Source organism: Pipistrellus hanaki (assembly GCF_964339955.1).
Source record: "Pipistrellus hanaki genome assembly, chromosome: 6".
Classification (NCBI taxonomy): Eukaryota; Metazoa; Chordata; class Mammalia; order Chiroptera; family Vespertilionidae; genus Pipistrellus; species Pipistrellus hanaki.
Window position 1 is genome coordinate 66882573 of NC_140508.1, and position 19343 is coordinate 66901915.

Genomic DNA, 19343 nt, shown 5'->3' on the forward strand with positions numbered 1-19343 from the left:
CTTGGGTTTGATCCAGCCAATGGGGCGCTCCGGAGGGCCGCACGGTGAAACTGCTAGACGCACTCACCAGCGAACCACTCCCGAGCCGCGGGAATCCCTATTCTGACGGGCGATTGGCTGGAGGGGCTGCCATTAAAACGAGTCTGCAGTGGATTGGTGGCTTTTGGAAAACGGCTACCATTAAAGGGCTAAGAAAAAAATCCACGTGGGACGTGCCCCTTTAGGTCAATCTCAGGGTTACGGGTTTCGGCCACAACTCCCAGCCCCGAACCCTACTCCGGGGAAAAGAGAGCCTCTAATCTAGCCTGGTACCCCTCTGCGAAACCCGAAACCCCTGCCTCTCTTCCTGGGCCCACTGAGGGGAAAACCTTGAGGCTGACTCCCTATTAGAAAGTAGGTTCATATGCTGCCTTTCTACATATTTAGTGTTTTCATCTATAAAATGGGGGTAATAAAAGCCACTTTGCATTTTTATTCTGGTCTGTGATGAACCCACCATGGTGACACCCATTACATTCTGCTACTTCCATGCCGAAGTTAGGTAAAGAAATAAGAAACAGAGGACAGGGAGGTGTGTAAGGTGTTCCCAGCATCATCTCATAGAGCAAAAAGGGCAGCAGGACCTTCCTGGGTCTAACCGGGGGTGAGAGAGGGGTACCTGGTCCTTTCCCCTACCCACTTCTAGAGTCCTTGATGTTTTGTCAGCCCCCACAGGGCAAAACACACCGCAGGCTCATGTGTGTTTATTACAAACTTTAATTGCTTCTTATCCTAATAACTTTACAAATATAGAACTACATGCCAGTCTGGGATGCTCTGTAGTGATCACCCCTGTGAGGCACAGCTTAATGCCGCTATCATCCATGTGGGAGCAGTCTCAGTGGTGGCCTCAGTCACAGGGAAAGAGGGTCATGAGGAAGGCTGCCTAGTGTGGCCAGGCCACCTGGCTTCAGGTCTGTGCAGGTGTTTCGACTGCACGATGCTCGTTCTCTGTCCGTTGAGTCTCCATGTACTTTCGCATCTTCTCAACTATCCAGGAGGGTAGGACAAAGGATTTCAGCTCCTCTAACTTCAGGTCCAGGCATCCCCTGACAAAGACATTGAGGAAGAAGGTTGAAGACAGGATGTAGGCCTGGCTCGTCCTGGGGGGACTGTAGGCAGGGAGAGAGGGGACAGATCTGGATTCACCTGTAATCATCGCTGGCAGCGAGGTCCCGGATGTCCTCTTCAATGAGGAGGTAGGCCTGGTGAGGAGCAAAGCAGAGTGATCATCAACTCCGATTCATTTCTGTGTGCTTAACCACACTTTATTAAACATTTGCTTGATGTAAGGGCGTAAGGAAGGGGGGCATGGTTTATAACTTAGTAGGGGGGAGTAAATAGGGACAGTTCCTTGAGGCAATCTTCACTCAAATAGATATTATGGGTAGGGGAGTGAAAACTGGTAACTATAACTTTCTCCTCTTTTAAAAAAGGACCCTGATCCTGGCTGGGTGTGGCTCAGTAGTTGAGGGTCGACCTATGAACCATAAGGTCATGGTTCGATTCCCAGTCAGGACACAAGCCCAGTTGTGGGCTATATCCCTAGTAAGTGGGTATGCAGGAGGCAGCCAATTAATGATTCTCTCTCATCATTGATGTTTCTATTTCTCCCTCTGGAATTAAAAAAACACATACCCCCCCCCCCCCCCGTATTTTCCGGCGTATAAGACGACTTTTGAAACGGAAAAAAAGTCAACCGAAAATCGGGGGCAAAAGACCAAAATTGCACAAAAATTACCTGCAGATCTTGATGGCAAAGTAAGTCTTTTCTTTGAAGTGGGGGTAGTCTTATACAGCGAATATAGGCCTAAACCTATGTTTTAACTAAAATTAGGGGGTCGTCTTACACGCCGGAATATATATGTGTGTGTGTGTGTGTATATATATATATATATATATATATATATATATATATATATATATATATAAAATTGATTTTTTACAGAGAGGGAGAGAGAGAGAGAGCCAGAAACATCGATCAGCTGCCTCTTTCACAAGCCCTACTGGGGATGTGCCCACAACCAAGGTACATGTCCTTGACCAGAATCAAACCCGGGACCTTTCAGTCCATAGGCTGATGCTCTATCCACTGAGCCAAACCGGTTTTGGCAGTAAAAATATATTAGAAATAAAATAAGAAAGATCCCAAGGTACTGAATAACAAAATGGCAAGAAAAAAAATGGCAAGAGAGCTAGTGAAATATACATGGAAACAGGAAATTGGAGGAAGCTATGTTAACTCTGGGAACCAAGATTATTTGGTTTTGAACTTTGTGGCCGAAGGGAAAATTGCCTAGTAACTGGGCTGTGTTGCTTTGAGGCCTGTAAAGCTGCTGGCACAATGCCTCGGGCTGCAGTGGGCGAGAGCCCTCTTTGAGCTTCCCATCGAGGATGTTGTTCCCCAAGTGAAAAGTCTTCTGCGGGAGACATTTTTTTCTAGGCTTAGGGTCAGGAATAATTAGTTGTGTGTCCCTTGGGTCATTTGACTGTCATCTTACGGACACAGCAAACTTTCTAACAGACCAGGTGTTCTTGAGAGGGGCCTAGAGCTGGAAGCCCAGAAGTGCACTGGTCTCCCACGTCAGCAATAAAAACAAAACAAGACAAAAAACTTAGTCTTGCTCTGATTTTAGATCCTGTCTCCCCCTCACCTATTTTTTTTTTTTTTTTTTTTTTTTTTGAGACAGGGTGTAGGTATAAATATAGCAGTAAAATAAAAGATAGCTTTCAATACCAGAAGAGAGATGGCATACTGGTTTGCAAGGCCATTGGATTCTAATAGGAACCATCCCAGGAATGACAAGGACTGTGTTGAGAAAAGATTCTTTAATGGTGTCAGGTGCAGAATGTTGTGATCGATGAGTGAAATTTGTCAACAGGCACAAGGGATAATCAGTTGTACCCGCCATTCTTCTGTTTAGCTAATGAGGTGAGGAGGGGCTGAGGGGGTGCTGTGCGGGAGACCTAAGGACAGCAAAGGGAATTCCAGCCTGCTGTTCAGCATGAAGGAACGGCCCTCTCTGCCCTCACACGCCTGCCTTTCTACATTCACCCGGCTTTGAGAGTCTCTCAGATTTGGAGGTAAGCTGCCACCAATGGCCAGAACCTGGCTCCTGGCTGCGTGGGTCTCTGGCAGGGTCACGAGGGAACAGTGCTCACCATCTTCCCCCCGGTCGCCCGCATGTGATGTTGCTCGGCCAGCCAGTGCTTGTCCTGGGGATCAGCAGCGTACTGTGGGGGATGGAATCAGAGACATTAGCCTGGTGTGAGGGGCTCTCCTTATTGTTCCCAGATCGTACTCTTGGCCCTCGAGCAGTTCATATGAACAAGACCTTGTCTTAGCTGGGTGGATGTAGAGGGCTCACCAACCTCTTCAGAAAAAGTGCAGTTGAGCCCAGGAAACCAGGAGCGGGACCCAATTTCCAGAGATTTAGTTTCTATCTAAGCTCCAACCCCTTTGTCTCTCAATACACAGCATCTCAGGCAATGGGTTTGACTCTTATTATAGAGTGCTACTCCTCTTTGAAATAATGATTTGAGGAAGCTTATAAAATATATTATGGTGACCATATTTTCTAAAACAAAAGCCAGGACACTTCATGCTCAGGGGAAGGAAGGATAGCATCACATTTAAGAACCTGGTTTTGGAATTAGACAAAAAAATTTAAAGTCCGGTTTCTGCCACTTAATAGACAGTATATACCAGGGCAGTAATTTCCTTGAGACTCAGTTTCTTCATCTGTGAAAAAGACTGTATTAATACTTAGAGGGTTGTTGTTAAAAATAAGTAAAATGGACCTGCTTGCATGCCCAAGCCTTCCCCCTTTCTTTCCCTACAGGGATGCATCTCCTAAACTCTAAGGGACCTCACGATACTTGCAACTAGGGTAACAATGGTCTGGCAATTCATCCTGGCAAACCCCCTAAACCTGTCCCCAAAGCCCCCTTTTCTCTGACTTCTTAGTGAGCCAAAGAAGCCCATTCTAGGCTCATTTCTCCCGCCCTTTCCTGTTTCACTGTACCCAACTTTAATAAACGCCCTCTTAAAAAAAAAAAGTGGTGCATAAAAAGTGCTAATCATATCTGACACATAATAAGTGCTTAATATAGATAGGTTTTATCAAACAGGCATAACATTTGAAATAGAGACCAATTGTATGGTTAATAACTTTGAGTTTGAATAATTATTTCACCTCCCATACTATATAATAAAAGGCTAATATGCAAATCAATCAAACAGCAGAATGAATGCTCACTATGATGTGCACTGACCACCAGAGGGCAGATGCTCAATGAAGGAGCTGCCCCTGGTGGCCACTCAGCCAGAAGCCAGGCTCATGGTTGGAGAGTGCAGCAGCGGGAGATTCTCTGGTCTCCCCAGCAGCACTAAGGACCCCCCTCAGGGGATGTCCAACTGCCGGCTTAGGCCCGCTCCCTGAGGGAACACCCCCCAAGGGGTCTCTGTGAGAGGGTACAGGCCAGGATGAGGGACACCCCCCCCCCCAAGTGCACGAATGTTGTGCACTGGGCCTCTAGTATAATATAAACATCAGTCAAAAACTTAAAAGTGTGCATTTTCTGACCCAGAAAAATCCCATTTCCAAGGTTTTACCCTTCAGAGTCACCCACACATGTACACAGTTTGTTTTGTGCAGCATTGTTTATGATAGCAACTGTTGGAAAAAACTTAAATATCTAACAACAGGGGAGTAGTGAAATAAATGATGGAATATTTATTCTATGAATTCTATAGTCATTATGATAAAATGAAGGAGCCCTGGCTCATGCACCTAAGGGTCATGCATTTGATTCCCAATCAAGGGTAGCAGGTTTGATCCTTGCCCTGGTCAGGGGTCATGCGGGAGGCAACCAATCGATGTCTCTCTTTCACATCAATGTTTCTCTCTCTCCCTGTCCTGCCTTCCCTTCCACTTTCTTAAAAAAAAAAGAAAAAGAAAAAAATCAATGGAAAAATATCCGCGGGTGAGGATTCACAATAAATAAATAAACAAAAATAAAATGAGGGAGACTTAGTTTAATAACATGCACAAGAGCTCAGGTTTTGCTGAGGACAGACCTGACTCACTAGTTACCACTGAGTGATTCTGAACAAGTCACTTAGCCTTTCTCAGCCATTCCATCTTAAAGGAAGTTCCATGAAATAATGTGTGGCACCTAAAACCAGGTTTGGTACACAATAAACACACAGGACAAGTAGCTATTATTGAGGCCCAGAGTTGTTGTGTAAATTATAAAAAGTAAAGGTCGAGGGCAACTATTGTAGAACCCAGATGCCTTGACTCGCAGATCGGTGTTTGCCCCAAGCTTCTCTGTGCCATGTACAGTTCCCAATGTCACATATTCCCCTGCAATGGCCTGCCTGACCCCCAGCTCTCACCTACCTTAAAGAGGTGTGGGTGCTTGATGTAGATTCTCCCTCTGGTGCCCCCCATCCCCAGGGCTCTGAAAAATAACAGACATGTGTAAGGATTCCTGCCGTTGTAGTCCTAAGGGGTGGACTCCTTCCTCAGTGCCAAAGCTCTAAGACTTACTTGTTGGCTCGAGATCCTAACACAAAGGTGGTAGATTCATTCAGCCGAGCTGGGTCCCACTACGCAAAAAACAGACAGGCTGGTGAGGGTGAGGTTTCTCTGATGGGCAGGAAAGAAACATTCCTCTCCCTCCCCTCTACCAACACCACCATTATTCCATTATTCTAAACAGTTGATTTAAGAATCTGAATACTTATACTATGCTAGGCCCTGTGCTAGATACTGGGCATAAAGAGATGAGTAAGATAGTCTCTGTATTTCAGAGACCACAGACTTATGTGTATAGATCAAGCATGTCAAACTCCAAGGCTAACACGGGCCAAATAATGCTTGGCATAGATAATTATACCATCATGAGATGGGCAATGATACACAGGCGAGTGTAGGTGGGAGGGGTGCAAAGAGAAGGATAACAAGAAGGCTTCCTTAAAGAGGTAATTTGCAAGTTGATTCCAGAAGGATGAGCACAAGTTAGACAGGATGTGGAGAGGAAAAAGGGGCAACATGAACAAAGGCAGATGAGAGCTGGTGTGGGATGCTGGAGAAACTATAAACTATTCTGTGTTGCTAAAAGAGAGAGCACAGATTAGGGTGTAGCAAGTAATGAGGCTGAGAGAGAAGCAGAGAGGGCTAAAGGCCCTAGTACATTTGCTCAATCTGGAGGCTATGGGGGAGTCACTGAGGAGCAGATCTGCCTTAAAGATAGCTCACTCTTCTGCAGTGTGGCTTCTGGATTTGAAGTGGCAGAGTCCAGGCAGGGGACAAGCTCAGAGGTTGCTATAACAGAGCAGTTTTGAATGAAGATGAGGGCTTGAGCCAGGATAGCAGTAAGGAAGAGGAGGGAATAGCAACTGTGATATATTAGGGGGTGGAAGCATCCAGGGTAGAAGGAAAGGAAGAGGCAAAGGTGACTAAAGCAGGGACCATAAAAGACAGATGAAAGATTCTGATATCCATTTTGGATATCTGAATTGAAAATGCCATGGAAATCCCAGCAAGGAGATGTAGTAGGTAGTTGTATATATCAGTTTTAAACTAGAAAGGGAGTGTGGGACAAACCAAGAGGTATGGCAGGTCTAGTACACTGGTCTCTGAAACCATAGGAGTGAATTTTTATTTATTTATTTATTATATATTTTTATTGATTTTTTACAGAGAGGAAGAGAGAGGGATAGAGAGTTAGAAACATCGATGCGAGAGAGTCATCAATCAGCTGCCTCTTGCACACCCCCTACTGGGGATGTCCCCACAACCAAGGTAAATGTCCTTGACCGGAATCGAACCCGGGACCTTTCAGTCCTCAGGCCGACTCTCTATCCACTGAGCCAAACTGGTTTCGGCCAGGAGTGAATTATTTAGATCATCCAGAGAGAAACTAGATGGAGAAGTGGGCCAAGGAGGGAATTTTGGGGAATGCCCCTTTATATGAGGAAGAACTCCCCAAAGAGAGGAAGACCAGAAAGACCCAGGAGAATGCAGGACCACCTGCTTTAGGGAGCAGTTTTAGAAGAAAGGTGTGGTCGCTGTGTGAAGGCAAAGGGCCAGTGTGACAAGAGGTGGGCCATTCATTCTGGAAAAGCCTCAACCAGGACAGTGGAGCTTTCACCTACCTGCTGGGCTTCCACCTGTGATTTTACAAAAAGAGGATTCTACTGCTAAAAGGGCTTGTAAACAATGTTCTGGAGGCAAAAGAGGTTAACAGTTAACAATGCAAACTCTGGTGCCGACGGATCTTATGTTTGAGACTTGGCTCTACCACTTACTAGTATGTGACTTTGAGTAAGTCCCTAAGCCTTAGTATATACTCAAGTGTAGTAAGCACATAAGATAACTAAATAAAATGTAATTTCTACTGGCAGGAAAGGAAGCTCCTCAATTATGGAAGGGTATCAGCATTTATTGCATAAGGTTGTTGTAAAGATTAAATGAGAGAAGACTGAAGGCCATGCCTGTCACATACTGAGTCCTGGAAACACCATGAGCTTTGACAGGGAGAAGCCTTCAGCAGACTCAGCCTTCCCTCTGTTTACCCCTAACTCCAACCGCTGCTTGGGCTCCTTCTGGGAGGCCAGCGTTGGGGGATGGGGAAGGGGCAAGATGGTTCTGGAATGGCACGCACACATCCTTCACCACCCCAGCCTCTTTCCCTCCTGATAGGCCCAGAGCCTTGACGGAGTCTCCCCCTAGGATGAAGGTCACTGCTATGCTCACATAATCATACCTTGGGGCCTTCTCGGCGAATCGGTTCACAGGATTTTGGTTTCCACCTGATTGGGGGACAGAAGAAAGGTAACTTCTCTAAGTTCAGGTCCAGGATTGGCAGAAAGCCTGCTGCTGGTGGTGGGAGTTCCCCACACACTCTCACGTTAGCCCTGGGTATACTTCTAGGTAACCCATTAGAGGAGGCACAAAGGGAGAAAGCACTGGGCTGGAAGCCATCCTGGGACTAGGTCTGATAACAAGTCCAAGAACCTCTTTGAATTGCAGTTCTCATCTGTCAAAAGCAACACCAGCAGCAATCCTGTTGTTAGTGAGGAATGAACTTGCTCAGATGGGACACAAATCGAGGTCTGATGATTACTACTACTCCATCTCTTAATCCAGGGCACCAGCTATCCCCATCGCTTTAACCAGACCAGTGAGGCTTTATCTGCTTTAAATATTGGGCTTTCATGTAAAGTTTTGTTTGAAAAAAGATTCTGGCCCTAGCTGGTTTGGCTTAGTGGATAGAGCATCAGCCTGTGGACTGAAGGATCCTGGGTTTGATTCGGATCAAGGGCACATGCCCGAGTTGCAGGTTCAATCTCCACTAGGGGGCATGCATGAGGCAGCCTATCAATGATTCTTTCTTATCATTGATGTTTCTATCTCTCTCTCCTTCTCCCCTCCTCTCTGAAATAATACACACACACACACACACACACACACACACACACACACATATATATAATAATAATATATATGAAGATTCTGTTGCTTTTTTAAAAAAAGTGTGATATATATATATTATTAATTTTTTACAGAGAGGAAGGGAGAGAGATAGAGAGCTAGAAACATCGATGAGAGAGAAACATCGACCAGCTGCCTCCTGCACACCCCCTACTGGGGATGTGCCCGCAACCAATGTACATGCCCTTGACTGGAATCGAACCTGGGACTTTTCAGTCTGCAGGCCGATGCTCTATCCACTGAGCCAAACCGGTTTCGGCGATTCTGTTGCTTTAAAAATCTTTAAAAATGCCATTCTAGAGGAATGGAGTTTTACCCCTTAGTAGCTATATGATGTTGGGCAAGTAATTCTCTGAGTCTAATTCCTTATCAGCAAAATTAATTAAACCTTCATTAGAGGGCGGATGTAAGGATTAAAAAGTACATATGTAAGGAGTTTAGACCAGTTATGGCACATTATAAACATTCAGTATATACTAACAACAAAGCAAGTCTGGTGTTTAATCAAGCTGGCTGAACTGTTCTGGGGCAAAAGCAGGATAAAAACCCTCCTCCTTGCTGCTTTCTTTTCCTACCCCCAAACCCGTGACCCTCCTCCTGGTGACTTAAACAGATCTCACTTCCACAGGGACAGCACTCTGGCCGCTTCTCCTCAGGCCCCCTCCCTCCCGTCCCTCCCTTCAGCTCTCCTGGTCCCTACTCACACCATGCCAGGGGCTGCCCGGTCATTTGACTGGATGTGTCCAGGAGGCCGTCCCTTCCTCTGCCACAAAGAACAACTGTCAGAGCCTGTCCCTGCAGAATCCCCACCCCACCCTACTGGCAGGTCCAGGGTCGCTGGTGGAGATGGTTTTTGAGGGTGACGAAATGGTGCTTGAGGGTGAACAGGAAGAGTGAGTGTTTCCAGGGTTCCTGCCTCTCATGCCAGAAAGGCCCCAGGGTGCACCAAGGAAGCCCACCGCCCTCCCTGGGGCTGCCAGGCCTTGTCCAGCCAGAAGACGTGGGGATGTTTACCTTTTTGGGAATGGGACTTCCTCGATGAGCACCTTCCTCTTCTGCCTGGCGACCGCGCTGCAGAAGAAGGGAAGGGAATCAGTGGAAGGCCGGTATCTGGGGGCAGCAGGTTCCTTGGGATCGCAGAAGAAGGGCCCTGGACCACACCTCCCTGAGCCAGGCCTCAGAAACCCTCCCAGCATGACGCTATTTGGACCTGGTCCTACAAATGGTGGAACACAGAACGCCCCTGCCTCCCAGTCTGATCACTGTTCCCCTTTTAAGCCCCAAGACAGTGATCCTGACCTTTATTCCTGGAAGCTCATGGGTCAATCTGGGTATAACTTTTTCTCCATCTGAAAACAGTAGTTTTGCCTGAAAGGAGAAGATGGTGTTAACAGTCACTATTTTGGTGGGAAGCCTCTCTGCCTTCATTTTTACAGACCAGTAAGGCTTTATCAGACTCCAAACTGGGTGACAGCTGTTTCTTGGTCAGTACAGACACCCCAGGACATGCACATAAGCAGATATTCATTAAACCCCCTCCCAAACAAACTGAGTATTAATGATCGTTGTTGAAAAACTAGAAAATGTAAAATACGCTAGGTTCAAAATTGACCCCATGATTTTCTCCACCAAAAGTGAAGAGTGCATAGTCTCAACGCACACGTTTATTATTTCATACGTGTCCACTTAACTATGAAAGCAGCACTCTGGTTGTTCGTTTGCTCATTCATTCATTCACTACTCTCACAATCAACAAACAATGTACTAATATTAAGAGTCATATTCTAGGGCTAGGAATACAGCAGTGAACAAGATCAGGCCTCAACTCATAAAATTCAAGATTTTAGTGGAGTTTGGGGGAGGGAAGGCAGAAAATAAACAAACAAACCAAGAATAATTTCAAGTTGAAACAAACAGTGGAAATAAACACGTGAAGTGATAGAGTGTAACTGGAGGTGGGGAAGGAAGTGAGGTGGCTACTTTAGATGGAGCAGCTATGTAAAGAGTGAAGGGGAGAGCACGTGAGGCAGTGAGAGCAGCAAGTGCAAAGGCCCCGAGTTGCTGTGCTGGAGAAGCAGGAGCGCAGTGTGGCTAGAACAGTCAATAGAGCAGGTGGGAGGAGCCAGTCCACATAGGGCTCTGTGGGTCACGCAAGGCACAAGGGTCTTATTCTGCTGCAAAGAGAAGTCACCAAGAGAGGTGCATTCTAAGAAACATGACATGATTCACTGTGACAATGCCACCAAGAAGCGGAGTAAGTTCTCACTGACAGCACGGAGTTCTTCTCCCTTTCAGAGCTGAGGTCCAGGCCCTGATCTTGCTCTTTTCTGAGGCTGTGCTTGAGCAGCTAGCAAGCCGTTCTTCTTATGATAATTACCTTATAGACCTGAACTTAAACCAGCCTTTGTGGCTTTCATTATGAAAAAATTTCCATCTCTGACAGCTAATGGTTTCACAGTCAAGCACAGAGTTTGGGTGGTGCTGACAATTTCTATTAATAACAGCAGCTGACACATGCAAACTGGTTCACTACTATCTTGGGAACACAGCCATTTATAAACCTGATGTCATGCCTCCTGACCACACCCTGAGAGGCAGAGGGGCAGAAAGGGTGATAGTCCCCAGGGGCTGTGACAACTTCAAGAATCAACTCACAAGTACTTGCAGAGGTGAGATGGACCTTAGCTATTCTAACTCTTGCTTGTTGTAAGCCACAATTTCTTCATCCGTAAATTAGGGATTAAAATAGAGTTTCCTCTGAGATATAAATTAACAAATGATATAAAAACATTTATCACGATACCCGGCATGTAACTATTTCCCTCCCCTTCTGTCACAACAACCCCAAGCCCTACCTGGAAGTGAGTGGCTTCTCCGGCACCCCCCACTGAGGATGGGATCATACTTCTTACTGGAGATCCCAGGGCTAAGCCCTCTGCCTACAGCTCTGGTCCTATTTGGTCTCACCTGCTCTAGGCAGCTGCGACAGGCCTCCTGGATCAGCTGCTCTGCATCCACTTCTTCCCCAACGTTGTCTCGCACATTCAGTGCTGCCTTCTGGAAGAACTAGGGAGAAGTGCAAAGAGCAAACTGAATATAAAAGGAAAGCTTTTAGCCCTCGCTGGTGTGGCTCAGTTGGCTGGGTGTCATCCTGTGCACCAAAAGGTTGCTGTTCGATTCCCAGTCAGAGCACATGCTTGAATTGCAGAATAGATCCCAGGATGGGGACATGCAGGAGACAGCTGACCATATTGCTTTCATATTGATGTTTCTCTCTCTCCTTTCTTTCTCTCTCAAAAATAAAAATATATAAAAAGAGAAGCTTTTAGCTATCTCCACCATCTTGGAGTCTGGGGAAGTCTGCTGGGAACAGGACTTCTAAAATGACAAATATGTCTGGGAGGCTGTGGTCCAAGGCCATTTTTGCTGGCTATGAGCAGGGTTTCTGGAACCAGAGGGTGCATATAGCTCTTCCTGAAACTGAAGGTGTTTATGCTCGAGGTGCAACGGAATACTATCTAGGCAAGAGATGTGCTTATGTGTACAGCAAAGAACAGTGACTCCTTGTGGCAAACCAAACAAAACCAGTCATCTGGGGAAAGGAACTCATGCTCATGGAAACAGTGGCGTGGCTCCCGCCCAATTCTGAAGTAACTTTCCTGCTAAGCCTATTGGGGCACAGAACCCGTGTAATGCTCTAGGATTTAAACTTATTGAAAAGTAAATAACAGTGAATTTGTTCTCTTGTACTTTTGTTAAATGGGTTAAACACAAAGAAATAAATAGAAGAGAAGCTTTTATCATATCTGATACCGAAGGAAAAAAATGATTCTGAGTATGACATTGAAATTAGACAGATTAAGATTTATTCCAGGTTCATTTCCCTACTCTATCCTCATTTAAGGAGGAGCATAATCATCGAGGGGCCCAAAAGATGGTCATTACAGCATTAATGTGTAAATAGTGCAAAATCAAAGAATAACTTAAATGTCCAGGTATAACTTAAAATAAATTATGGCACAGCCATACCGTAAATATGCAAATATTAAAAATCATAGTAAGAAAAAAAATCACAGTAAGGACATATAGCAAAATATATTCTTGACATGAAAGGTGACTACTTGAGCGATCTAACACTTTGTTCTAGAGACACGACTTGGCTTCATTATGAATGTGCTCAGTCCCTGGTTTGGGGCCTACTTTACCTAGTTTTCAGGCTCATGCTCTCCCTTTTACCCAGTGGGGGAACCTCCTGCTTTCCCTTTCGCCAGTCAGTTGGAGCTGTGGGTGTCCTGAGGCCCTGCCCAGGTCTCACTCCTCCCATTCTACAGATGTTCCCTTGAGATTGGACAAAGTCAGATTCAACCAGGACTTTCTAGTCTGGATCTTTTCTGAACACTGTTCAACAAAGTGATCAGATGAGGCCAGGTCAAATAAAAGCTGTGATGTAATCAATTTACTTGTACTTTGTTCAAACACAAGTGATAAGGAGGTATCTTTACTGACTATAAAGAGGAAAGCCTAGTGCCACAAATCGTATTTATCCAGCATTTGTACAGGGGAGAAGGTTCCTGAATCATGGTATCCATTATTGGGATAAGCAACAAGAAAAGGGCTTTGGAGGCAGGCAATCACAGATTAAATCCTGGCCTAGCCTTCCCTTACTGGCTTCATTATTTCTGCATGTGTAAAGGTGTGGAGGTATGAGAATACATGGGACATACAAAAAGTAGGGATAGTAATGAAGGGAATAAAGGGTGTGTGGCTGGGATCTGATCACTTTGGGCCATACATGCCATAAGGAATTTGAATTTTACCCAGAGACAATGGAAAGTCACTGAGGAATTTTATTAATGTACTAGAGGCCTGGTGCACAAATTAGTGCATGGGTGGAGTCCCTCCGTCTACCTGGTGATTGAGATCTATGGGGGGGGGGCTAGTTAGCTGGGGGAGGGACTGCAGGAGGTTGGCTTGGAGCCCCTCCACCCCCCCTGCACCCCTATCAGGGCCATGTGGGGGCTGCCCAGGAAGGGGGCCCATGGGAGGTTGGTCACCGCCCCACCCCCAATCAGGGCCTCATGGGGGTCGGCCTGGCCAGGGAGAGGGGCATTTGAGGGTGGGGCCAGCTTGGGGGAGGTGCTGTGGATGATCTGCTGGCCAGTGCTGCCCCCCGCCTCTGATCGGGGTGGGGGGCCAATAAAGGGTAGGGCCAGCTAGGGGGAGGTGCTATCGGAGGTTGGCCAGGTGGTCCCATCCCCAATTGGAACAGTTGACTGGCTACAGTGGGCATCATAACGACCAGTTGTTCTGGTTGTTCCAGTCATTTTGATCACTGACTTTTTATATATATAGGTGCATGCATGCATTTATTATTTGTATTGATTTCAGAGGGAGAGTGAGAGAGAGAGAGAAACATCAATGACGAGAATCATCTATTGCCTGTCTCCTGCTGGGGATTGAGCTCACAACCTAGGGATGTGCCCTGACCAGGAATCAAACTGAGACTTCCTGCTTCATAGGGGGATGTTCAACAAGTGAGCCACACTGGCCAGGCACTACTCTTAAAATACAGAATTGGATTCTTACCCAACATTTGCACTGCTAACACTCAAGCCACTATCATTCAAGTCTCCTAACTGGTCCTCCTACAGTATGTTCTCTATATAGCAGTCAGAGTAACTCTTTACAAAATGTTCAGATCACAGGCTCTGCTCAAAACTCTCCAAGAGCTTTATTTTACTCACAATAAAACACAAAGTTCTTCCGATGGCTTCAAGGTTCTGGCATGAGCTGGGCCCTGATATGTCTCTGATCACCTCTCCTATTACTCTCCCCTGGCTCAGTCTGCTCCAGTCACACTGGCCACTTGGAGGCTTTGAATGTGTGAAGCACAGTCCTGCCTCAGGGCCTCTGGCCTGTTCCCTTAGCTGGGATGGCTTCTCACCCAGGTTTCTGCATGGCTTGTTCTTTTCTCATTTTATTAAATCTCTGATTAATGTTCTTTTATCATAGGACTTTCCCAGTCACAATCTATGGGATAGCACCTCTGTTTCCCACTGGTCCCTCTCTTCCCCTTCTCTCTGGCGTTACCTAACAAGGTACAAATTTGCTAAAAGAGGGCAACGACATTGTCCATTTTGTTCACTGCTTCATCCCCATCCCCAGTGCCTAGAATAGTGTCTGCCATTATGGTAGACGCCCAGTAAATACTTTTTGAATGAATGAGTAAACATAAGAGGAGGATAGTCTAGGAAGAAAGAGTTCAGTTCTGAATATGCTGGGTTTGAAGCATCTGAGAGGCATTCAGGCAGAATCATGTAGAACTTACTATGGTCCTAGAAAATAAGTTTTTTTTGTTATTGTTAATCCTTACCTGAGGATATTTTTCCATTGATTTTTAGGGAGAGTAGAGAGAAGGAAAGACAGAAACACTGATGAGAGAAAAACACATCCTGCATGAGCCCCAACCAGGGCCTGGGCCAGGAAGGAGCCAGCAACCGAGGTACTAGCCCTTGACTGGAATTGAACCTGGGACCCCTTGGACAGTAGGCTGATGCTCTATCCACTGAGCCAAACTGGCTAGGGTGAAAAAGAATTTAAATAATGAATGGTGATATTATTAAACAAATAATAAAAGCACTTATTATGTTCCAAGCACATTTCTGAGCACATTACACCTAAGTCATTTCATCTACACAATAGCTTGGCTAAAGAGGTGTTCAAATTACTCGGAGGTTCAGAACGGGAAAACTGTAGATATCTGTGTGTACTAGAGAGAGCCAGGGAGAGAGTGAAACAGGAAAGGACTGCTCATGAGTCTTTCTACCATTAAAAAAATATATATTTTTATTGATTTTTTACAGAGAGGAAGGGAGAGAGATAGAGAGCTAGAAACGTCGATGACAGAGAAACACTGACCAGCTGCCTCTTGCACACCTCCCACCGGGGATGTGCCCGAAACCAACGTACATGCCCTTGACCGGAATCGAACCTGGGACCTTTCAGTCCGCAGACTCTACCACTGAGCCAAACTGGTTCTGGCTCTTTCTCCCATTTAATGTTTTACTTCTGTGGCCCCTCTCACCTTCATGTACTTGTTGAACACAGTCTGGATCTCCTCGTTGATGCTAGGCTGCAGTACAGCTCGAAGGAGGTCCATGGAGATAGCGGGATCTGTGAAACTGCGTTCAGAAGGGAGGCACAGTCAGGGGACATATGCCAAACACATCCTTCCTTAGTCTGCCCGGCTAGTTATTGACATAGGATCCTTTAATGACAATAATAGTTTTTACCGAAAACTAGCTATGTGCCCAGGTTCTCTGTAAACTACATAGATGCATGCCTTTATTTTATCTCATTACTCTCTGAAATGAGTATTGTTTTAAAAGTGTTACTAAATACTGTATAATTCTTATATAGAAAAGCCTATACACATTAACAAAGAGTATTAGCGAACATCCATTTAATCACTATCCAGGTCAAAAAATATAATCAGCATTTCAAAAGCCCATCTAGTGCTCTTTCCCTTTCCTTTTATTATCTATTTAATGACAACAATTATTATTATACTCTTACCACAGGGTAATAGTACCCTATAGATACTATTAGCCACACTTAAGAAAATATATGTTTTTATTGATTTCAGAGAGAGGGAGAAAGGATATAAACATCAATGAGGAAAATAATTGATTGGTTGCCTCTAGCACGCCCCCTACTGGGGATCGAGCCAGCAACCCCTGCATGTGCCCTGACCAGGAATTGAACTGTGATCTCCTGATTCAAGGGTTGATGCTCAACCACTGAGCCACACCTGGCTTAGGTGGCTCAGGCATTGTCTCATCTATCCATTCCCTCATTTTGTATATATTTTTATTATTTTTTAATATTTTATTGATTTTTACAGAGAGTTAGAAACATCGATGAGATAGAATCATCGATCAGCTGCCTCTTGCACACCCCCCACCGGGGATGTGCCCGCAACCAAGGTACATGCCCTTGACCGGAATCGAACCTGGGACCTTTCAGTCCGCAGGCCGACGCTCTATCCACTGAGCCAAACTGGTTTCGGCCATTCCCTCATTTTGAATATGAATTCAGAGAGGGAAGTGATTTGCTCAAGGTCACAGAAAGCCGCAGAATCTGAGTCTCCTCTTTTCTAATCCAGTGCTCATTCTACTGCGTGACGCTCTCTTCTCAGCCCTCTACAACTAGGACCCCAAAGCTGCCTTCTGACAGTGCCTGGGAGGTAAGTCCCATCCAGAGTCGTCCTTACCTGGTGGTCATCTGTGAGCGGCGGCCCCTCCGCTGCACCTGCCGGTGCTTTATCATTATGTTCCAAGGATTCTGTGGGGGCCAAGGGAGCAGGTGTCACCGAAGGCGGTGACACTGGGGTGAAGGTGGAGGGTGAGTATGAAGTTAAACCTAGACAGCCCTGCTTCTCAGGTGTTCGCGATTGATCGGGGCGGGCAGAGATTGATTGGAAGGCCCTGCCAGGGAAGGGAAACTCAGAGAGAGAATCCTGCTTTCAAAGTCCCGACCCCACCTTTTTAGGAACGGCTGGAGGAAGGGAACCGGTGTTTACCGAGGACCTACTCTGGTGGCAGATGGTGTGTGCTGGGGGCGCTTTACCGCATTGATATCCCATCCCCACAACCTTAGGAGGCAGATCCCAATCATCTCCGCTTTATAGAAGGAGAAACGGGGCCTTGACAGGACTGACCCAGTCACCTAGCGAGGAGGGCGGCACCAGAACCTGAACCCTCGTCGTCGGACTGAGAAAAACGCCAACCCGTCGGCAGCTTCAGCCCCGCGTTCTTTTGCCCGCGGGCGAGGGTCCCGGGAACCCGAGGCCCTGCGGGCCCGAGCCCAGGCCGCCCGGCCTCCCTCGGGGCACTCTCACCGTGAGGACCAGTTGCCCCGCTGCGCCCGCGTCTCCCAGCTCCGGGCCGCCCCGCTCTGCCCCGCCGGGTCCCCGCGGCTGCTCGGCGTCGCCAGTGGCCCCCATGGCGCCCCCGATCCTCACAACTCTAGCCGGACTCTGCCAATGGGCCGGAAAGTGGCCCCGTGACGTCATTGGAACGCGCGGCCGCCGGCCTGAAAGCGCGCCGCGGCGAGCAGCGGGGTTTCCATGGGAACCAACCGCCGCTTCCAGCCCTGAGACCCTGGAGACCCAGTGAGGGTGGGCGGGCGGGGCTCCCTCCCGAGTCTCCCTCCCCTTCCTCCCCTTCCTCCCCTCCCTCCGTCCCTCTGGGTGTTCAATCAAGAGTCGTTCCCCGTCTGAAGTGAGGGGCAGAGGAAGGGGAGCAGGCTTCCAGGGGTTGAAGTTGGGGGATTTAGGGGAGCGTTTCGTACAGCAGCGTCTGCAGTTCAGTCTTCGAAAACTGTAGACTTCAATATGCCCTGTACTGAGCCCCCAGAATTAGAGTGGACACGGTACCCCCACTACAGGAGGCCCAGGCCATCCCTACCACTCACGCACCGCAGCGGGTCTTTTTTTTTTTTTTTTTTTTTTTAAATAATATATTTTTATTAATTTCAAAGAGGAAGGGAGAGGGAAGGAGTTAGAAATATCAATGATGAGAATCATTGATTGGCTGCATCCTGCATGCCCTACACTGGGGATCCAGCCCTCAACCTGACCTCCTGGTTCATAGGTCTACCCTCAACCAGTGAGCCATGCTGGCTGGACATCCACTGGGTCTGAACAGGCTCCCACCCCAGGAGCTGCCTCTGGGTCTGAAGATATCAGAATAAAGGCTGGGACTTGAACCGTGGATTCTAACTCCAGCCCCAGGGAGCTGGACTTGTCTCCGCAGACTCTGATTCTGGGATGGGCGGGGATGCAGGGGTTTAACAGCCATAGAATTCCCTAGAGCGCCCCTTAACTCTGCCTTAGCTGTAAGGAGGCCCTGAATAGAACTGATCTATGAGTGGTAGAGAAAGTCACGTTTTCCAGGTCACAACACAGGGGAGTAGAAAGTGTGTGTTTTATTTTATTTTATTGCTTTTTGAGAGAGAGAAAAAGAGAACATTGATTGACTCCCTCCCACAGGCAGTCTGAGCAGGGATTGAACCCAAAGCTTGGGTATGTGCCCTGTCTGCGTGGGTTTTGCAGTTAGGAAGATCTGAGTTGAAATCCAGTATGGAGTGGTGATTAAGAACTACGAAATTGGCCTGCCTATCTTTGTTTTACCATTTACTAGCTGTGTGACCCATGTTTCTTTCTGCATCTTAGTTTCTTCATCTGTAGCATGGGGATAATAGTAACAAACTTATAGGTTGCAGTGAGGATTAAGTGAGTTAATTAATATAAAGCACTTAGAACTGTAGCACAAGTAAACCCTCAAGCAATGCTGTCATTAATTAAATTCTAGCAGCCACCACATAGTAGCTTTAGGATCTTGGGCAATTTTCCTCAGCCCCTCTGAGATACTTTTACCTCCGCAAGATGATCATGAGGATTAAAATAATGTATATAAAGCACATAATAGGTCATCAACCTCTATGCTCCAATATCAGCCTTAAAACAAAAAGGCAAAAGACACACACACACACACACACACACACACACACACACACCACAAAACAAAAACAAGGCAACTTCCTGACACTGAGCTCTTTGGCACTGTTAGGAGGATTTTATCTTGAGTCTTGGATGTTCCCTGCCCTTTCACTTCACTGGGCTAAGCAGTGACACTGGACACTATTAGGTATCATGGCTGACCAAAGTCATAAGCAGTTAGATAAATAAAAATAAATAAAGCTCCTAGCTGATTTAGCTCAGTGGATAGAGCATCAGCC

The 19343-nt window shown here is 46.6% G+C and overlaps 1 protein-coding gene and 1 pseudogene across 3 annotated transcripts; one reads left to right on the forward strand and one right to left on the reverse strand.

Moving 5' to 3' along the window:
* Positions 1-738: 738 nt before the first annotated feature.
* Positions 739-17616, reverse strand: DNTTIP1 (deoxynucleotidyltransferase terminal interacting protein 1; the record flags this gene model as incomplete). 2 transcript variants are annotated; one of them, XM_084887844.1, is made up of 13 exons in its annotated part: positions 739-1088; positions 1189-1244; positions 3202-3273; positions 5445-5505; positions 5595-5653; positions 7816-7861; positions 9248-9306; positions 9558-9614; positions 9843-9911; positions 11511-11609; positions 15628-15724; positions 16816-16886; positions 17443-17616. In XM_084887844.1, the coding sequence occupies 13 exons, from the start codon at positions 17614-17616 to the stop codon at positions 950-952; spliced, it is 1059 nt and encodes a 352-aa protein (XP_084743970.1). In that variant the 3' UTR covers positions 739-949. The 2 variants fall into 2 exon arrangements, with proteins under 2 accessions (XP_084743970.1, XP_084743971.1); XM_084887845.1 differs by having other exon boundaries at positions 16816-16928; positions 17443-17557.
* On the forward strand, positions 11927-12244 carry LOC311624138 (large ribosomal subunit protein eL33-like; annotated as a pseudogene). Its single transcript has one exon. The product of its transcript is annotated as a large ribosomal subunit protein eL33-like (transcript).
* Positions 17617-19343: the final 1727 nt, after the last annotated feature.